Below are 19,458 nucleotides of genomic sequence, written 5' to 3' on the forward strand. Positions count from 1 at the left end.
AGTTATTGTGGTGCCTCTTCCTGCAGAGTATTGATAAAATCATATTGAATAAGTATGTGTAAATGTGTTTGCCCTGTCTAGGTGTATGTGTGTGTGTGTGTTGGGATTTTGACATGACTTACCCTGCATTCAAACAGCAGGCACCTGCCAGAAGAGTCGCGCACAGCCTTCTGATCCCCCTCCACCAGCTCTCTTCCACCAAACAGGCAGACAGCTGGTAGTAGACACAGAAACATCAGCACACACACAAATAAACACATCAAAAATAAACATACACATAAAACACATTACTCCCTTGAAAACACGTTCATCAGTATACATTTTTTACATAAGAATCTGTATTCTTTTAAAGCTGCAGTAGGTCACTTTTATAAAAATAACTTTATTTAATTATTGCTGGCATTTTCACTGTGTTCTGACAGTAGAGCATGAGACAGATATTTTGTGGAAAAATCTGGTTCCTCATTCTAGCACTCCTAATTGCACTTGCAAGAATCCACCAGGCTTGGATGAAAATGACCAATCAGAGCCAAGAAAGATATGAAAGACAGCTTTGGGTTGGAAGCTTGAAGATAGTTGATTGTTGAGTCTCATTCCCAGGGGCCAAAAACATCTGTATTCGACATGGGAATGAGACTCAAATATCTTTCTCGGCTCTGATTGGTCGTTTTCATTTTCAGCTTTAATGAATGAAAAATGTTTGCAACTGAGTGTAATGAAAAATGCATATTGCTCTGAGATGTTTAAGATTTCTAATATTTTTAAGAAATTCTCTATTTAATTTACTTTGATTGTTAGTTTTCATTTAAAAAAAAACAGTGTTTGATAACTTTTATTAGTAGTTAAAAAAGAAAATGTTGTGAACAGATTAATCTACCACTTTATTTTTGATGAATCAGTAAATCCTTTTTGTCCATAAAATATGAAACAGACAAATCATGTTTCCAGATTCCAAAGTGAGATTTTGTAACTAACAGACAGAAAAAAAGCCATCGATTACTTGACCTTTTATCAAATTAATCTATTCATAATTAATTGTAATGTATTCTTGTCTCAATTTTTTTTCTTTCTTTCTCTACTTAATAAGCAACTTCTCCTCATATTAGCACACACATTTTCAGATGTATTCATATTTAACCCTAATCCACACTGCTAAAGTAGTGGACATGAACACTGGGTGGAACAGCACTGTTTTACATGTATGATACAATCTGTCCTTGTTATTTAGTCCTCGGGGAATTGAGTCAAACCAAATTAAGCAATGCCACTAAGGAAGTGAAGAAATAATTAACATGTAGAGAGAAAACACTCCTCACTGCAACACTGAGGAGAATCCGTTTCATAAAATTATAGGGCGAGAGGGGCGCAAACATAATCACATAGGCTGAAAGTCTGTGTTTGATGAGCAGTTGGGGTCAGACAGATTCAGACTGATATGAGGAAGAGAAATGATTGACACCACGGGTCAGGCCCTGTCACAAAGCGGTGTATCATGAAAGCGAAGGACTTCTGAAACAGCCATTTGACGTTCTACTTGACAGATCATCAAAAAAAAAAGAACAGACTCAGAACCCCTCCCCGCAAGGCCTTGTGCTTCCAGATAAGGCTTTAATTTGGAGAGCGAATCATGTCTTTGTAGTGGGGAAACTTGCGGCACTCTTCTCTCCAAAGCCGAAGCATGCGTAATTAGCTGTGTGTTTGTCTACCTCGTTGAGATAAGGGAGCACAGGGGTGTTGAGTTTAAGGGGATTACCTGCTACGTGTTTATATTTGTGTAACACAGCAGCAGATTCAGAGTCATACTTTAAAGCCCCGTGTTGCAGGCTCGACCCGTGGGTCAGTGGAAATGATGCCAAAGCAAGCTGATTAGAATCCAAGACTAATTGTTTCCTGCTGATAAAGAGTTAAATCGGCAGCAACGGCAGCAGTGTGTGGGAGTGTGTGGTGAGAAAGTTCTCAAGTGAAGTCAGCTTTCACAAGATGTGGAGTGAGATCTACAAAGGAATACTATACATACATAAAGTCAGCTGCATTTTTCTATCATTCATGTTGTCTGCAGACTCAACCTTTAAGTTGCACATGAGAACATCGGTTCTCTTAGCTTATTAATTCCTCTACTTAATGCACAAACTCAATTTTGTTCAATACTCTGTCAGGCAGCTCTTTCTGCTTTTTAAAAGCAAATCAGCACATCTCTTTATGTTTCATTTGGGTTAATATCAGAAGAATGCTGGGGTGAGAAAAGCTAATATCCTCTGAAATCCATTTTTATTGAGAGGGGAATTGAGAGAATATGAGATGCAGAGTGCTGCGGTGAGGAGGCTAATAAGAGTTCATTGCTGAAAAACAGACCCTCTATGTAGATGTGTGATGAAACAGAATTATTTATCCAGCAAGAACATATCAGTGCTCAAAAGTTTAAAGAAAATGGACATTTAAGAAGACACTGTTGCCAGTGACAGTGTGCATCATTTCAGGCACTTAACACTTCTTTCTTCTTCACTTTTCTCAAAGCCTTAACATGGCTGCCATAAATAGGAAGTACTTTACATCACATGCCACACAGCTATCCCAGATTAACTGGCTCATGTCTGTATGACTGGTGGCCATCTGTGTTTTGAAGCCAGCTAGTGAATAATTGATTGGTCCATGTATATGCAAAAGGTTGGACCCATCTCAAGAGGCATGTTAGGAGGTAGCTTAGCAACACAGCAGAGCCCTGGTCAATTGTCAGGCAGCCCTTGTGGAGGCGTGATGTGTGCTCTAAATCTGGTGGCGGTGGTGGTGGAGGTTGTTTTACTGTTGTGTGTGCGTGTTTGTGTGCAATCGTGTCCATGATTGTATAAGTGTAGGAGGGTGACGGGGTTAAGGGTACTCCACTCACGCTGGCACTCCTTGCAGCAAGCACCCTGTACGTAGGCAGGCGCTGTGCCCGTCGGGCACTGAGGGGGAGGGCAGGAGATGGCCTCACATTGCACTGTGCCATTCTGGTGGGAGAGAAACACAACACATTGTTTAAAGAATGACTACTATAGGCCAACTGATACTGATCTGATACTGATAGTGATATATATTACATCAATATCAAGAAGAAATCATTAAGAAAATCTCTTTTTACAGACACCAATATTTTTGAGAAGGATCCCTTAAATTTGGTAAATACAGAATTGTTCCCATGATATGTACTACTGAGCGGAACATTTCTACAATGGAAAAATAAACTTGTCTCTGCTCTCTAGTGGACACCAGGAAGCAAACATGCTAAACACATTCCTTATTGGTCCACATATATATACCAATACTGATATAGGTATTATAAGCCGAATTATAGCTTCTTGAGTAGTAAACTTTTTTTATTACTCCTACTACTACTTCTACTACAACTCATAGATGAATATATATTTATATATATTACATATATATTATAAAGATATATTAATCATTTTATCAAAAATCCAAACTTAAACATATCAGAACCCCTGATGAAGATCCCTAGATGCGGTTGAAAAGCTAGTAAGTGGAGCTTGATTGAGTCAGCAGCTGAGCAGTTGTGTCTGTGGAAGTATTTCCCTAAAAAACAAATCTGAAATGTTCTCCCAATAAATTAAATGAACAGGAGGCATTTATTTTGACAATTACAATTATATGCTCAGTACAAAAGCGAATGGATGAAAACATGCCCAGCAACGTCATGATATGCTATCATCTATAAATTTCACCCCGAGTGGGACCAGACTTTGAGTAAGAAAACTGATATGTGTGTTAGGTACAGTGGTGGTTATGGTTACTGTCAGTCAGATTCCAGTGGAAGGGGAAAATTAATTTGTGAGTCATTGGGAAAGCGGTAAAATGGACATTGGTGACATAGTGCGATGTCCAACCACCTCATTAACTGGAGAATAACTAAAAGATCCCCTCCAGACATGAATTCCAACACATACAAATAGTCTGGTTGGAGCAATAATGTATGTCTGGTTTGTTTTTTCTGCAAAGATGTCAACAGTGAAATCCTTAAAAAGGCATCTATTTCTTTTACCTCATAAAAAAAAAAATCCACAATCTGTGAATATGCAAAGTTTTCCTTCTGGATACAAGATATACAAAAAGCCTAGAAAAGATCTCCTACTTCACTTTAATGTCCATTTTCAGTGTATGTGCATTGACAGCTTCAGGTTTCTACATCCCACTATAAGTATAAGTTGCATATTGGATAAGGATTTTACTTCCAAACTATCCAATTGTGATGTCACGAATCATGCCCCGCCCCTTAAAATCATATTTTCAAGGAGCACAGAGAAACTTTCCACTTTCAGCAGATGAATGTGAAAACATCCTTCTAGTGTCAAACTCTGCATACATCATTCTGCACAGTCACGCTCAAACATCCAAGTGTAAGAACAAGAAGAAAAACATATTTTTGAGTGTAGGGCGAATTTAGTCAAGAAATGTATTTGAACCATTCTCGAGTTGTGTCTCAGAACTGACTGCAAACCATGCCACATCTCTTTGGTGAAGCAGGTTATGCTCTGGCAGGCTGTATAAAACTGAATGGTGCCAAACAAGTAATAAGCTAGATTTTTTCATTTTTTTCCTTCAAATGTCAGCACTGTTAAGATCATTTGAAATTGTCAACGGTGCCAGTTTGTTTATCAGTGTTCACAAATATTAAACCGCACTCACACAGACGTTTGCCCCCCTACTTATCTATTTTTTAAAATATTGTAGAAGTGAGGACTCTGGCGAAAATCAAGGGTATGCTTACTATTTAAAAAGAGAGAATCTACTCGGGACCTACAGCAGATTTCCACAGTAAATTGTAAATCTAAAATAAGTTTATAATATATTCTAATTTTCTTCCAGCTTCTCTCTGTGCCTGTAATTAACACTGCTTCCATGGATGAAAGCTCTGTGACAGCAACATCTATGAACCTGATTCACGTAATTGATAACATCTTAATACATGACCTTTGCATTTTAAAGGTCACAGCTAATTGCCACACATAAGGTGAGGAACATATCCCATCTAATTCCTTAATTGCAGCCCGGGAATGGCAACACACCGTTCCTGGTGAATGAAGCGATTTCATTGGATGAGTGGGCAGAACAAATCCCTGATGATAATTATCATCTGTCAAGAGCAATTAGGTGCGGTGCACTGAGAGATATGTGATTTCCTATTTTTTGCATGTTGGGTAGTGGTGCGCGAAGGCATCTGATTGGCTGGTTGTAGGGGTTCAGTTGCATTGAATGAGTTTCATGTTCCAATGCTGAGTAGACTGACAGGGGGTGAAATCTGTTTGCTCATGTGGTACAAGCCCCAGATCTCCAATCGCTTTTAATTTTCTTTTTGGCAATTATTCACACTTTATGCAGCACAAAGTAGACCCTTGAGAGAATTGAGCATTACTAAGCACTGTTGTTGATGTGCCTAATCCTGAGTACTGTGGAGATTTTCAATGCGGTATCTTTTCTCGGGTAACTGGGGCAACCCTCCTCTATATGAGAAATAATGAGAATACAAGCTGTCAACAGTGGGGCCCCTGCACTCGGCACCTCCACACTACCCAAACACACAGCCACACGTACCCCCACCTTCACACACTTGATGAACAGGGGAGCAAAACAAAAGCCAAGACCTACAATGAACGTGTGTAAATGTAGACACATACACACAGACACACACAAAACAACACACAGTGTTGCGATAAAAAATGTATGTTCTCCTTTTCACTAACAGACACACACACATAACCAGTACACACACTCAACATCCACACACAGACAACACATATATCTATTTATTTTATGGCATGACTGCAAACATGTATGTATGCATTAAACAACCTTACAATCACATACAGTATGACAAGCACATAATTCCAGATTCAGTATGTTCATATACACACACAGACACATACACACACAGACACACACACTTAATTAAAATTGAATGCCCTCCCTTGCTCTTTATCACTCTAACATACACACTCATGTACCCAGTGTACACACACATACACACACAGACTAGTGTGTGAAGCCCCACCGAGCATGTGCAGTTCCTGCAGCCATCTGTCCAGCCTTCGTCCTCCCTGTAGACGACCCCCTTGACGCTGCAGGTTCTCTCACAATAGCAGCCATCCAGCCCATTCATCTTCTCCTCCGCCCTGGACAGCTGCTCACGCCATCCCCCCCAAAAAACAAAAGGCAAGAAGGAGAGAAGATGAGAGTCAGCCTCGTTGTGCGTCTATATTCACATGTAGAAAGCAGAGCTTCAAAAGCAAACCAATGGTATCACAAAAGTATGTCATTAGACACAATTAACCCCATTTACACACACAGTCTCTGCATCAGAGCAGAAAACACCTCAACAATAGCCAGTGTCTAATGTTAATATGTCACTGACCGCCTGTTGCAATGAATGGAAAGGAGAGGAGCACATTAACATCAACATTTTACAACATCAACGTACATTTTCTCAAGATAATGCTCAATTTTAGGGACTAAATGTAAAATGAAGACATATTCTATCACATTACATTACCTTGATGGAAGTTTTAGCAAGGATATCCTGCAGTTCCATGATTTTCTGCACAAGTCCATGGAAATCATTGCAGGTTGGGCATGCTGAGATACAACAAAACACAAAACAGTGCACTGTAATTTAGTACACATAATACAATAACATGCAATCATAATTTTAACTTTAATTTAATTAATTGGAATTGGAATATAGTTAATATCCTTTAAACATTTTTTAGTTTTAACATGTTTTAATATTAACTTAAATAGGATTTAAAAGTAAAAAATACAAAACTTTAAGGGACAACAGCAGCAGCTCACTGGCATTTCTGTCTTCACTTTCTATTATTGAAAGCATATTCTGAGGTATCCTCTCTGCAAGAGGACCTCATTTACTTTAAACTACAGTAAGCTGTGTCCTCTGGCGACTTGGGGATGCATGGGGACATAAAATCAATGTGAAAATACCATTTTAAACCATGAGATGTTTGTGTGTCTTCCCTGCTAGCAGGAGAAGCAGTTGGCAGTCTGAATAGCTAACACAAGTTACAACAGCCACCACGGTGGAACGGGGCAAAGAAAATAGTGCCAAATAAGCTGCATAAAGTAAAGAATACATTCCACACTTGTACAGAAAAGATGGTGGGAATTCTCCCTTTTACTGATTAATTGTTTGCAAAACATTTTATTAACCAACGTTTTATTAGGGGAAGAATTGTTTCTCAATTGCTAAGCTGTTTTAAAGTTGTTTTACTCCAGTGAGCACAGAGTCTTTTAAGAATTTAAATAAAAAAGCAAATCAGGCAATCAAGTGCTTAGCAAAATAAGCACCAGAGGTAATTTAAATCAAATTAAGCACTCAATAAAATGCTCCTTTAATGTGTTAAGTAAGAGACTGCACTCACTTCTGTTCAGATCTGGACACTGAGAGATGTAACCCTGTGGCATCACCAGGATCTCCACGTCCTGCATCACTCCCTGCACACACAGACACACACCAAACTTTTCAATCAAGAACAATAGCACCTAACAGAAGGTAATAAAATGAGATGAAGCATGTTAATGTGTACTAAGTGGGTAAGGACCCAGAGGGGCGGCGGTGTCTAAGTGTGCTAACTGTACATTTTCCACATGAGATAACATGCAACCCAAGCGTCTGCAGGACATGCAAACACAAACCCAAAAGCCCTGTTTATGACAGCTTTGGTAAATGATGCAATCATAAAATTGAACACAGTGAAACAGCAATAAATCAAAGAGAGAGAGAGAGAGAAAGTGCAAATGTGTTTTTCAAACTGTGGAGTGAGAGACAGAGAAGTTAGTGAGATAATATGTCCTAGGTTGTCGCTCGGATGAATGATCTCATAACCAAACACCAACAGGAAGTTTAGTCAACCAATGATGATTATGTGGGACTTTTAGTAGGTAGATAGAATGTTTATTTTTCCCTCCAACCTCTTCTGATAAGCATAAACAGGAGATACAGATTCAATTTGATATCATAAGACCCAATTGATAGCTACTTTCGTTCTGTGGCCCAAACACACACACGCACGCATATACATACACATACAAGAACACTCTGTCGCCATGGTAACCTGGCCTATTTCATTCCTTGAGTGCATGTATTTCCCTTACAGACATGGAGGGGTGCAACTTAGGAGAAATTGTTTTTAAATTGTCTTGCCACTTCAATTTACCGGCTATAAATTTAAAATCCTGCGGAAATTATTTGCTGATTTTTTATGGCAAGGCACTATAATGGAAGCAGATGGAGTTGTGTCTATCAAACTGAAACCGTAAAACTATACATTTATCTGCAGTCAGAGCACACATTGTTCATATGCATCTACTGTAATCTTCATCTGTACTGTGATAAATACTGCGCTATTAATACCTATGGTTTTATGAGAGTGTGTAGTTTAAATCGCGGTGAAACAGCAGTTAGAGCGTCTTTAACTTCAGTAATGTTACATATGTCCCAATGCAACGGAATATGTGGGTGGGGTTGAGTTACAACAGGGATTTACAGTTAGGTCCAGAAATATTTAGACAGTGACACAATTTTCCTAATTTTTGGCTTTGCAGGCAATGACTGCCTGAAGGTTGGAACCCATGGACCACACCAAATGCTGGAAGTAGAGAAGAAGTAACTGAACAATTAACAATGTATTTTTCATTTCACTGCGTCTTTAAGCAGAGCCAACTTGCTACACTTTTCTTTGCACCTGGGAGCAACTGAAAAAAAAAACTCTGCTTACTGCAGTATGCATGCAGTAACAGGTGGGGCATTGACGGCTGCCCCATCTGTACTGGAAATGTGAATTTGTGAAAAGCAACAAGTAGCAGAGTGAGGGCTGAATCACTGAGAATGCTGGGAAAGTACTAACAGTAATTTTCTACAAAATGCAAACAATCTTCAGAAAATATATCCTGCCAGGCTAAAAAAATAACTCCAGAATGAAATCTTGCTGTGAAATAAAATCTGATTTGCAAAGTTTCAACAAATGCGGTTTCTTGTTGCATTTGGGATTACCTGAATTAAAAGTAAATTGTTTGATCAGCATACAAATCAACCACAAGTGATACACCGCTGATGGAATTGAAAAACTGTGACACTAGATAGGCACGATAAAATAGATTTAGCAATCTTACGATGTGCGTAGACTGTAAAAAAAATGATTGAGTTGTGAAGCAGACGTGCAGATACGCTCATTCTGATTCAAGCCTACTATTACTGTTAGGGATGTGATTCTCCCATCTTCAGCTGACACGCGCGTCCAGACATTGACTGTTTGTGCGAGTGTGTGGGAGTGCGTGTGTACTAATGAAGCAGTGTATTTTAAAAGGAGACGTGCCTTCCTAGCAACTAATCAAGGCTTCAGAGAGTGGCGAGGAGAGATGCTGCTGCGTGACAAGATTAGTGGGTGACCTCCAAGGCTTCTTTCATCTACCAATTAACACAGAGGAAATTCAACAGCCTGGACACAATGTGTAAAAGCATTAACACACACACACGCAGGTACACACAAATATAACCACACCATCAAACACAGAGCCAGTCACCAGCAGACTGATTAAAATAGTTATAGTTGCTGGTGAGCTGACATTTTGCCCCAAGTGTTCTCCCCAGGTGGGAAATCTTGGAGTGCAGTCCAGTCTGGGAGAGACAATATATGTCTCCCTGTCTGATAAACAAGACTATAGACTAAGCTTAATGAGCATAGTCCAGAGGCTATTTAATGATTTCTCCCAAATCAGTGTTGTGGGGGTTGCTGAGATAATTGCACTGGGCTTAGCTGCAGACTAGGGGAAAGGGAACAATGACACAAAAAAAAGTCAATTCCTGTGGTAGGCAGAGCAACCCTCAAATTAAAATGGTAAGCCTTGAGAAATGTACGCAATTAAATCCAACAGCTATAATAAATAAAACCAAACAAGCCAAACAAAGAGGGAGAAGATACAGCATAAACCAAAATTGAATATGGAGTGAAAAGCTGAGATGCATTATTTGTTTATGCCATTGAAAATCGTTTATCTCATATTAGGATGGACATCAGCATTCATGCAGAGAGGAAAGATTGTACACCAGTGCTTACCTTGAAGAAGCCATGAGCAGCGTTTCTCTGTCCAAGCCAGAAAGAAGCATCCTCAGGTATGTCCATGTAGGGGGCTTCCACCACCCGCTCATAGATCCTGCAAAGCAAATACAGAATGGTCATAAGAGTCCCTGCATCTTCCGGTCATGATTTTCAATAGCCTTTTTATTTTCCTCGCTTATTTTACCCAATTTAGAATAACCATTTCCCCCATTCACTGCAGGTGTTGGCCTGTTAAATCCTTCAGTTAACTCTTTCCCTTAGGAGGGTAAAGATAGCCACATGCTTTCTGTGACACACATGGCGTTGCCGTCTGTTTCTTTTATTGTGCCAGAGAGGATCTTCACACTCAAACAGTAACACCCCTTTCATACAGCAGATGCACATATGATCCGGATCAGCTCAAGGTACATTCAACCTGCATTGGACCAATTGATATGAGACAGCTGACTGAGGTTAAGGAGACTCCCGTCCTAAACCACAGAATTACACTGAATAATTAACAAATCAGTTTCACCTATTTCTTTTAGTCCATACTCTCTTCTTTTCTCTCTCTCTCTCTCTCTCATTCTCTATCCTTTCGGTAATCGGTTAAATCGTTTTTAAACATCTCTATAAAAAAAGATTTTTTCATCCCTGATTAAAAGGCCAGGTAGCAGGTAGCATTAAACCCTGATTAAGAGGAGGGTAGTGAAGGGGGGTTGTATGATGCAAATTGCCCCATTATGATTGATCACTGATACAGTTTTGACTCACGTCACTGTGTCGGTGGAAATGAGATATACAAAACAAGAATGTGATCCCTCAGTAGATTCACAATTGTGTTCAAGGATGCACCAGGCCCACCCAATCCCTGCAGGGTTATAGCCACCATTGTTGTACTTTATGGTAGTTTAAAAATGGAAAGTGTGCACTTTAACCAAAATAATTTCACCTTTGTATTCTTTGTGTGTACTTTATGAAATGGTCAAAAACATTTTAAGCATCTATATAAATCTTCTACTGTTTTGTTCCACAACAATGACAGAATAGGAGTGTTGTGTATGAGTGCCCATCTACTGCAGTAGCACAGTGTTTCCTGCTGAAACTTTTCCATATACCACTCTGTAGATTTTTTTCTCCAAGGACACTTTCACGAAATTACAAAAAATGAGATGCTACACGACAGCCTCATATGATCATTTAAAATGAGGATGCACCGATCGGCTGATTTTTTTTCTCTAACAATTCCAATACCCCAACTCAGGTAATGACTGTTTTCCAAAATTTAATATCTGGTACAACCCACTGTGTGGAACTCATTGGAATAATTTTCATGTAAAGTAACATAAGGGGGGATATTGCTGTGGTAAAACAATAAGCAACTCAATGAATGTAACTGAATATCACAGTGATACTGACAAAAAAATGAACTAAATGAATTAACTGACTCAAATGTGGATTTATCACATCATGACCAATATCCGATCCACTTAATAAAGTCAGTATCTGGGCTTATATCAGTGTGTTATGTGGGATTAGATCTGCAGTTTCTGAAGAGCCTCCCTCGTCATACACATCTGTATTCTCCTAAACTACAACACAAATGGCGTTTATTTCATATTTTACTGTCACATCTAATATAGTCATCCCCAGCATCTTACCTGTTGCAGTCGACATGCAGTATGACATGAGAGGCACTGACGGCCACAGAGACCTTGTGCCATTGGTCATCAGCCAGGCTGTAAGGGAACACCTCAGTATGGGCCTGCTGGCCTTTGGTACGATAGTGAAGACGCACCTCACTGCGCTGGCCACTGCTCTCCAGCTCCAGGAACCTGCAGAACAAAAGAGCCAGCAACCTGCCTTTAGTAACAGCCACAAAATAACAAGTTTCTCTGAGAATCTGCATTGTGCAGCATGTCTTGTTGCATTTCTGTAACCTACATGCATCACACCAGGTGTCTAAACTTGGGGCTTCTCACACGTCACATTTCCAAGCTGTGTCCCCAGATTTGCAACACCATTTAGAACTGGATCACATCATGCTACTATATGGCTGTTAAGTGCAACATCAGCAACACACAACAATGGCTCAAATGTAGAGCTTCAACTCTTTACATTGCCGTATTAGTATTCTCACAGAATCCTCTTCTCCACACCACTGAGATTCACCCAGCAGAGTGACACTAATAGAAAGAGCTGCTGATGCACACTCATTACCCCTGCCTTTAAGGACAGAGTTATTTAAACTAGAGTCATTTGCTAGAAACATTATTAAAAATAAAAACTAGGCACTTGTGTGCATAGTATATCAATGGAATTCATTTATCTGCAAACTCAATCTAATAGATTTACTCTCCCCAAGCCATGCATGCACATTCATCCCGGCTCCATAAATGCACTAGCTAACACTTCTGACCAGAATTAGTCTTTGCCATGTTTCCAAAAGAAACCATGCAGTGCTGCTTTGTTGCATATGAATGGCTGGGAAAGCTAATCAGCAGCGTGGAAAGTCATTAACATCCCTGTGAGTGCTCCTCTCAGGACTGACTTTAATGTACAAACTGTTCAATCAACGCATTATGTGGATTCAGACTGCCGTTCTGATCATCCAACGGCTCAGCTACCTCAAACTAATGGAAAACATTAGCATGCTAACTGCAGATAGTGTCTCATCAGTTTTCGATCCACGATTACAGACTCAATGTTTGGATCATTGATGGACTGTGAATAATACGTTGGCATACAGGGTGCTTTGCTTTGTTTATTCAACCAGCGTGTAAAACATCTAAATGCTCATCAAATACAAATATTCAGGTTTCAATCAACATAGACTGCTGATATGACAAAAACAGAGAGTGGTACTAAATTTAGAAGACAAATTTAATTATGGTTTATCAGTGGGACTTTATAAACAGCTTTATCATATTCACACACATTTTAGGCTCTTGGTCTATCTCACACTGCTAAAATATGCATCTTAAATTAATTTCACAATTGGTATGTTTTAAAAAATGTATCTTAGAATGTATTTCACATTGTAAACAACAGAGATTTTAACATGGGATCTCTATGCATTGCTGTTATATAGTTGTTAGTATATACAAATATGACTGGCATGGGCTACCCTTTTCTTTGTATTATAAAACATATTTTAAACATATCATTAATGTCAGATATGAACTGATCATACCTGTGCTCAGAATGATGAATGGAGAGGATGACCCCAGAGTTGAGGTGATCTTGTTTGAGGGTCACCAGAACAGTGAACTCATTCTTGCCTCTCAGCTTCTGAACCATTTGCTCTGAGACCTCAACAGGAGCCATCACTTCCCTGGATGATCCTAGAATGAAGACAGAAATATTAGATTAGATTATTCAAATGGCTGCATTTATGTAGCCCTTTTATTCATAACGTATTACAATTTACCTCTCCTTCACTGTATCACACACACACACACACACACACACACACACACACACACACACACACACACACACACAGAGCTACCAGCAGCGAGCTACCATGCAAGATGCTGCCCTAACCATCAGGAACAATCTGGGGTTCAGCGTCTTGCCTAAGGACAATTCCGCACATAGACATGAGCAGGGCATCAAACTGCCTACCCTGTGATTAGTGGATGACCCGCTCTATCTTCTTATTTCTGATATGTACACCATGATGTTGCTCATGGAAATTGTCTTTTATCGGTAACAACATTAACATTAAGAAAATATAACCCAGACCTAACAATGTGTCTTTAATAGGTATGTTTTTATTAATCTTACAAAGACTTGCTGAATATACTGAAGGCAGGAAGACACCACTGAAAAGCCAAAGTTATAGCCGTGGATTGCGAACTGTCAATCGGATTGAATATGAATATGCAATACTTATACACATTACAGCATATTAAGATTGTGTATTTCACACGTATTAAGTGTTCCAGATTTTTGTGCGTGTAAAATCTTTTCTTTATTTAACCCACTGATTTCTGAAATAAAAACTCAAAATGTTAATGAAAACTATTTATAGGTCCAGTGGGTAACATTTAGGATCTACTGGGATCTATTGGTAGAAATGGAATATAATACCCATAGGTATGTTTTCATTAGTGTATAATCACCTGAAAATAGGAATTGTGTTTTTGTTATCCTGAATGAGCTGTTCTTATCTACAGACACTGCCAATGTAGTTTCTCCTACACACTTCACAGCCCATTTTCATTCCCAGGTCGTCAGACACGAGCAATGTTCACTTGGTTACAATCTGCAACTTCAACGCTAGAGGCCACTAAATCCTACACACTGGTCCTTTAACTAAGTAATGTCCAAATATGTTGTAGTAAAGTGAAATGTAGCAGTGACGTTTTAGAGACACAAAATATTACACAAAAACAATTGCTGTACAGAAGTACAGAACATTCGGTTGGGATTTTACAGGCCAAATGTTATAAATATTTGATGTATTCACATAAACTCTTGATGAAGTTAAATTCATAAATGAAAAATCAACACTAAAACCGCAAAACATACCGTTTCATAACGTTTCATATTTCCTTTAAAAGAATTATAACTCTAGTGAATATTTGATATATTGACATGTTTTACAGGTCTAAAAACTGTTTCCACCATAAACTATTTAAACTTTAGGAAGCTGTAAGTCAAAAACTTTGTCTAATAAAAGGTGCTGAAATAAGTTTTGTAAGTTGGCTGACCATTTTGATCTCAAACCTGTGTTGATAGATTTGAAGCTTAAGTGGTTTGACTTGCTTGACGTCATCCTCTTGGTAAAATACTCACATAGACAGCAACTTAGTGCTAACCAATATTATACCAAACACATGTTCAGTTATACCGAAAATCGGATCAGTGGATCAAACACTTTCTCCTTGGCTTTGTGTAGGACTACACATATGAAGCTGGATTTTGGAAGCAGAAGAGAAAGGCTAATGGTGCTAGTGTGTATGGGAGGGCATTTTCTGTGTAGTTAGCTAGTAAGCTCCCATTCTCACCAGTGTGCCCCCTCCCTCCTTTCCAACTCTACACAGACGTCTATGCTACTTTAATGGAAGCATCAATAAATGATGACGTTTCTCAGAAGCAATCACATCAAAGAGTTCACTTCCAGCTATGGGATGCATGCAAGATGCCCTGGCACACTTAAGCGCTCCAGGAAGCTAGCGTGGCAGCTCTTCCTCCGTGTATTAACATTACTTCCAGCTGGTGGGAGTAGCCAATTAACACAATGCAATGTGAAACAGCAAGCAATGCCATGATGGAGACTGGCATTCACAGTGTACTCGTCGGTTACATAGGATACACTAAGAGCATGTGGAAAGAGTAGCATGTTTTCATACTTTCTTTTTATACATGCTAGCAATGGCCTTTTACTGATGTAGCTTTTAAGGCCATCGGGGACATATTTTGCGTCATTTCTGTCTAAACAAAAATGCTCACTAGATTTGTCGCTCACTAGAGGAGATGTACGGGGCGCAGTTTCATGCATTTTGCATTGCCAGTGGAGTATCATTCCAGTGTCACTGGCTGAGGTGGGACAGATGGTCCAATGACTGCAGTTCGGCCTTTGCAGTAATCTGCTGCCATCAACAGATCCCACTTAATAACCAAATCCAAATGTCCACAGTTGACAGTTATCTCAGAAATTAGTTTTGTTTTGACGTGTGTTTTGATCCATATTACTGAACTGTAATTAAAGCTACAATTAGGTGTCTTTTATTAAGTGATTAAGATTTTTTTTAGACAAAGGCTCTATACAGTTAGTCATTTCCCACTTTTAAAGCAAAAAGGAGCTCAAGCCAAACAGTATTCACACTGTCTATGACGATATGTGCTGGTTAGTCTTTTGCCATACCATGTGTTGAACAGAGAATATGCTGACATCTCAATCATGAGCAAAATTAGCTCAGTGGGAGCAGGTGTCAGGGCGGGGTCCATACTGAGAGACGGCTGATAAGGCAGGGGGGGATGGTGAGGACAGAGGAACCTCTACCACTGGTCTGCTCTACAGCTCAGCAGCCATGGGCCTTTGATCTATGAGTAGATGACTCTCATCACTAGTCTTTATACTTTGAGGGGAATGGGGCTGCTTCAAATGGGACTTTGGGGGATTGGAGGGTGGAGACATCATTTAAATGAAGTCATGAGATTGGTCTGTGAAGAGTTGCCTGTGTAAAAAACATGAAGATCTCAACAGCCCTGAACAGCACTCAAACGAAGATTAAGGCAGCTATTGCAGTAACGTCGCTGCATTCCTAAAAACATACATGAAAGAGCAGGGGATCAGTTTGTGCTATGATGAGTGGGCCAGCATTCCCTCTGCCAAATCAATGTGGCCCTGCTGAGGGGGCCTTTGGTCGATTATCTATTGGCAGACGCCTGGATGGGGCAGCCACCTGCTCCTAACGACCACTCTGATGTGAGATACTGACACAAAATAGCTTGAAAATGATGATCTAGCGCATAAAATTCCAATCAGCACATTTTTCAGCACAATAACACTGCTCTTGTCTTCTATCCTACTTGTTTACAGGATATGAAGACCAGATGATTGTGAGAAAACTGTTTTTGAGACATACAGAGTTTTATCAGCTGACTAGAGATCTCCAAAAGCCTGAGGCTCAATCGCATCCCTAGGAAGCTCAGTTTTGGACTACGACCTAATCTTATCTCCTGGGTACATTGTGCTTTAATGGTTACACTCAGGCCACGATTTCCATCTTTTAGCTTCACTTCTAATCTTAAACTGTCTGATGTGGTCTTATTTTGTTTGACCCCTAGTACCCACATAGCTGTAATCCCCCCACAGTCCCATCACTGCATTCTCATGGAAAAACATTGGCAGCGCTGCACAAATCACTTGCTCACACATTTAGCATTTAGAACAGGTGCCCTGCAGCACAGCTTGAGAGCCCAGATACACCCAGCTTTGCCACAATCCTTTTCTCACACATCGTTTTCATTTCGACCTGTATTTACAGAATTTAAGTTTTTTTACTGGAAAGAGGTACACTTTCCCTTTTTTTCCAGCAAAACGAATACACTCTGAAGGGCAGGTGGAAGTATATTTTTATGTTCATTACGTATTTGGCTTCAAATGTATTTATGTCCCAGAGGAAATTGTGACTAAAACAGGATTACTGATATTAGATAAGATGATCATAGACACTTTTGTATGTGAATAATGAAGACTTTCATTCTTTGGTCTCTAGTGGATTGCCAGAACGAGTTAACACCTCCTACGTCTTTGCAACAGCTCCTCAACAATTTCGCAAATAAGCCTTTTCTTGACCAGTTAAGAGTTTGCAAGCCTTGAGATGCACTGAACGCAGAGAGCCTAGAGGGGCCAGAGTAAACACAGTGATCCAATCAGCAGAGGAAGGGACACTATACTAGGACAAACTGTAGTATTATTGTATAATGTTTTCTATTCTATAAAATGATAGAGTATATTTCAAACAACACATTTTATCTGCCGGCCTGAGTGTAGAGAAGGATATGTGTGGGAGGGTTAGGCAAGAGAATATCTCTCCAGAGGGATTAGAGTAATGATAAACTCTCCACCGGCAGCAAACTCCAAACCCTTCATTACTGTCAACACACACGCATATGCGTCCGTGAACACATGCACATACACAAACAGGTGTAGACGGCAACTCAGACACACAAACGCACTATAACACAGACATTTTAGCTAGCCTACAGCTCCAAACAAACGTCGAGTCAATACAAAAAGAGAGACGGCCACATAGATATGCAGAAACATGGGCTAACACAGAGATGAATGCATATACACACACCCATTCAAACACACATACATACACGACCCCCAAAAGCTGGTTGTTACAGCTCCTGAATATTCCACCGCGCTCAGTAAATCTGCATTCGACGGACCATCTCCCCCCACCGTGTCTCCACTCTCCTGGAACAAATACTAAACCGAGCCAAGGGCACCTCCAGGACTGCTTTGGCCAGCAATTTCTCCCCAATTCTCAGATCACCTCCCCAGTGACCGCCTGTCTGACATTCACACATACATAGTGCTAATGACAGCCTTCCAGCCACCCAACTGTATAACTGCCCTGGGGGGGATAGAAATATCTCTCACTCCATGGTCATCGGTGCTCCTGTATGGAATGGAGGATCAGGCTCGCCTCAGAAAGCAGAAAGCAAAACAGACTTAAACCACAGGGAGTTGGGGATAATGTCACTCAACAGTTTGGAAAGGTTGGGTAACTTTTTGGGCAACGCAACAGGATACAGAAAAAACTACAGCACATGTTGAAGGAAGTGGGATAATTTTATATTTAGATATGAGATCCATGTGGACTGGATTACGACTAAGCAAGGCTTAATTCAGGTAAATTATTGACTGGACATTTTGTTTGTTTCAATTTTAACTGCATGAAAATGTGATGTGTTCAAAAAAGTTCAAGCCATTGTGTCTCTCAAGACAATTGAAAAGATCTGGCACCCTGTACAATTATTTCTATGTGTCCCCAATACACATTGACATACATTTTCTCTATATTCACTGAATTGCCGAGAAAAAATCCATTTGATTCTAGAAAATTCTTGAAACAATGAGCCCCCAGACTCCATTTTTCAAGTCTACCCTAACACGATACTTACATGCCTCTAAGTACATTGAAGCAGTTTTTGGTCGCTGCAAACATTACTCCTGTCCATACTGTCTGCTAAGAGATGTATGAGATAGGGGACAAAATTCACATTCTTCCCTCTGTGCAAAAACACTTTTTTTTCCTGACGAAGTTAAATCTGAGTTAAGACAAATCCATTGGGGATTTTACAAAGTGTAAAGAGTGACTTAGAATTTCCACTTTTTGTTATTATCCCTCTGCTTTGGCTCAGCAAGGAAACATTGTCTGGTGGCAGCACAAAGATGGAATTTCAAACTAAAAAGTAGTCTGTAATCTGTAATTTTCTGGGATTTATCTAAATCAGACTGCAGAAGCTTTATGTTAGCTCCAGCTGAACTCTGGAGTGAACTTTTGTTCCCATCTATATATCTATGGACAGGAATAAGTTATCTTTTATGTGCACAAGCAGTATTGTTTTTAAATTTACATGATAAAAACGCAAATTCTTTATGCTCTTCGCCATCATGGCCAAAGACTACATATCCCAAGGTTTTTAGATCTTTCTTTGGAGTCCCGTTTTAAGATATTAATTCGGCTCAACTGACAGAAAAATAGCCTCAAGCACCTTTAACTTGAATTTAATTGTTTATTTTTCGAACTAAAAATGCTTGAATCTCCACCAGTTCTACAAGTCAATGTTAATTTACTCGTCATGGAGAGAGTTTGACACCTCTTGT

At 39.6% G+C, this 19,458-nt stretch overlaps 1 protein-coding gene across 2 annotated transcripts in view; it reads right to left on the minus strand.

Annotated features, from left to right (window-relative positions):
* nell2a (neural EGFL like 2a) overlaps positions 1 to 19,458 on the minus strand; it is a 79,311-nt gene that overhangs the window by 55,736 nt on the left and 4,117 nt on the right. For both annotated transcript variants that reach the window (XM_051382406.1, XM_051382405.1), the window contains exons 3-10: positions 13,294 to 13,444; positions 11,762 to 11,935; positions 10,119 to 10,215; positions 7,425 to 7,497; positions 6,542 to 6,624; positions 6,044 to 6,172; positions 2,885 to 2,987; positions 123 to 214 (exon numbers count right to left, since the gene is read on the minus strand). In XM_051382406.1, coding sequence (XP_051238366.1) covers positions 123 to 214; positions 2,885 to 2,987; positions 6,044 to 6,172; positions 6,542 to 6,624; positions 7,425 to 7,497; positions 10,119 to 10,215; positions 11,762 to 11,935; positions 13,294 to 13,444 — 902 coding nt within the window. The remainder of the gene's footprint in view (positions 1 to 122; positions 215 to 2,884; positions 2,988 to 6,043; positions 6,173 to 6,541; positions 6,625 to 7,424; positions 7,498 to 10,118; positions 10,216 to 11,761; positions 11,936 to 13,293; positions 13,445 to 19,458) is intronic.

The sequence above is a fragment of the Dicentrarchus labrax genome, unplaced genomic scaffold (assembly GCF_905237075.1).
Source record: "Dicentrarchus labrax unplaced genomic scaffold, dlabrax2021, whole genome shotgun sequence".
In the NCBI taxonomy this organism is placed as follows: Eukaryota; Metazoa; Chordata; class Actinopteri; family Moronidae; genus Dicentrarchus; species Dicentrarchus labrax.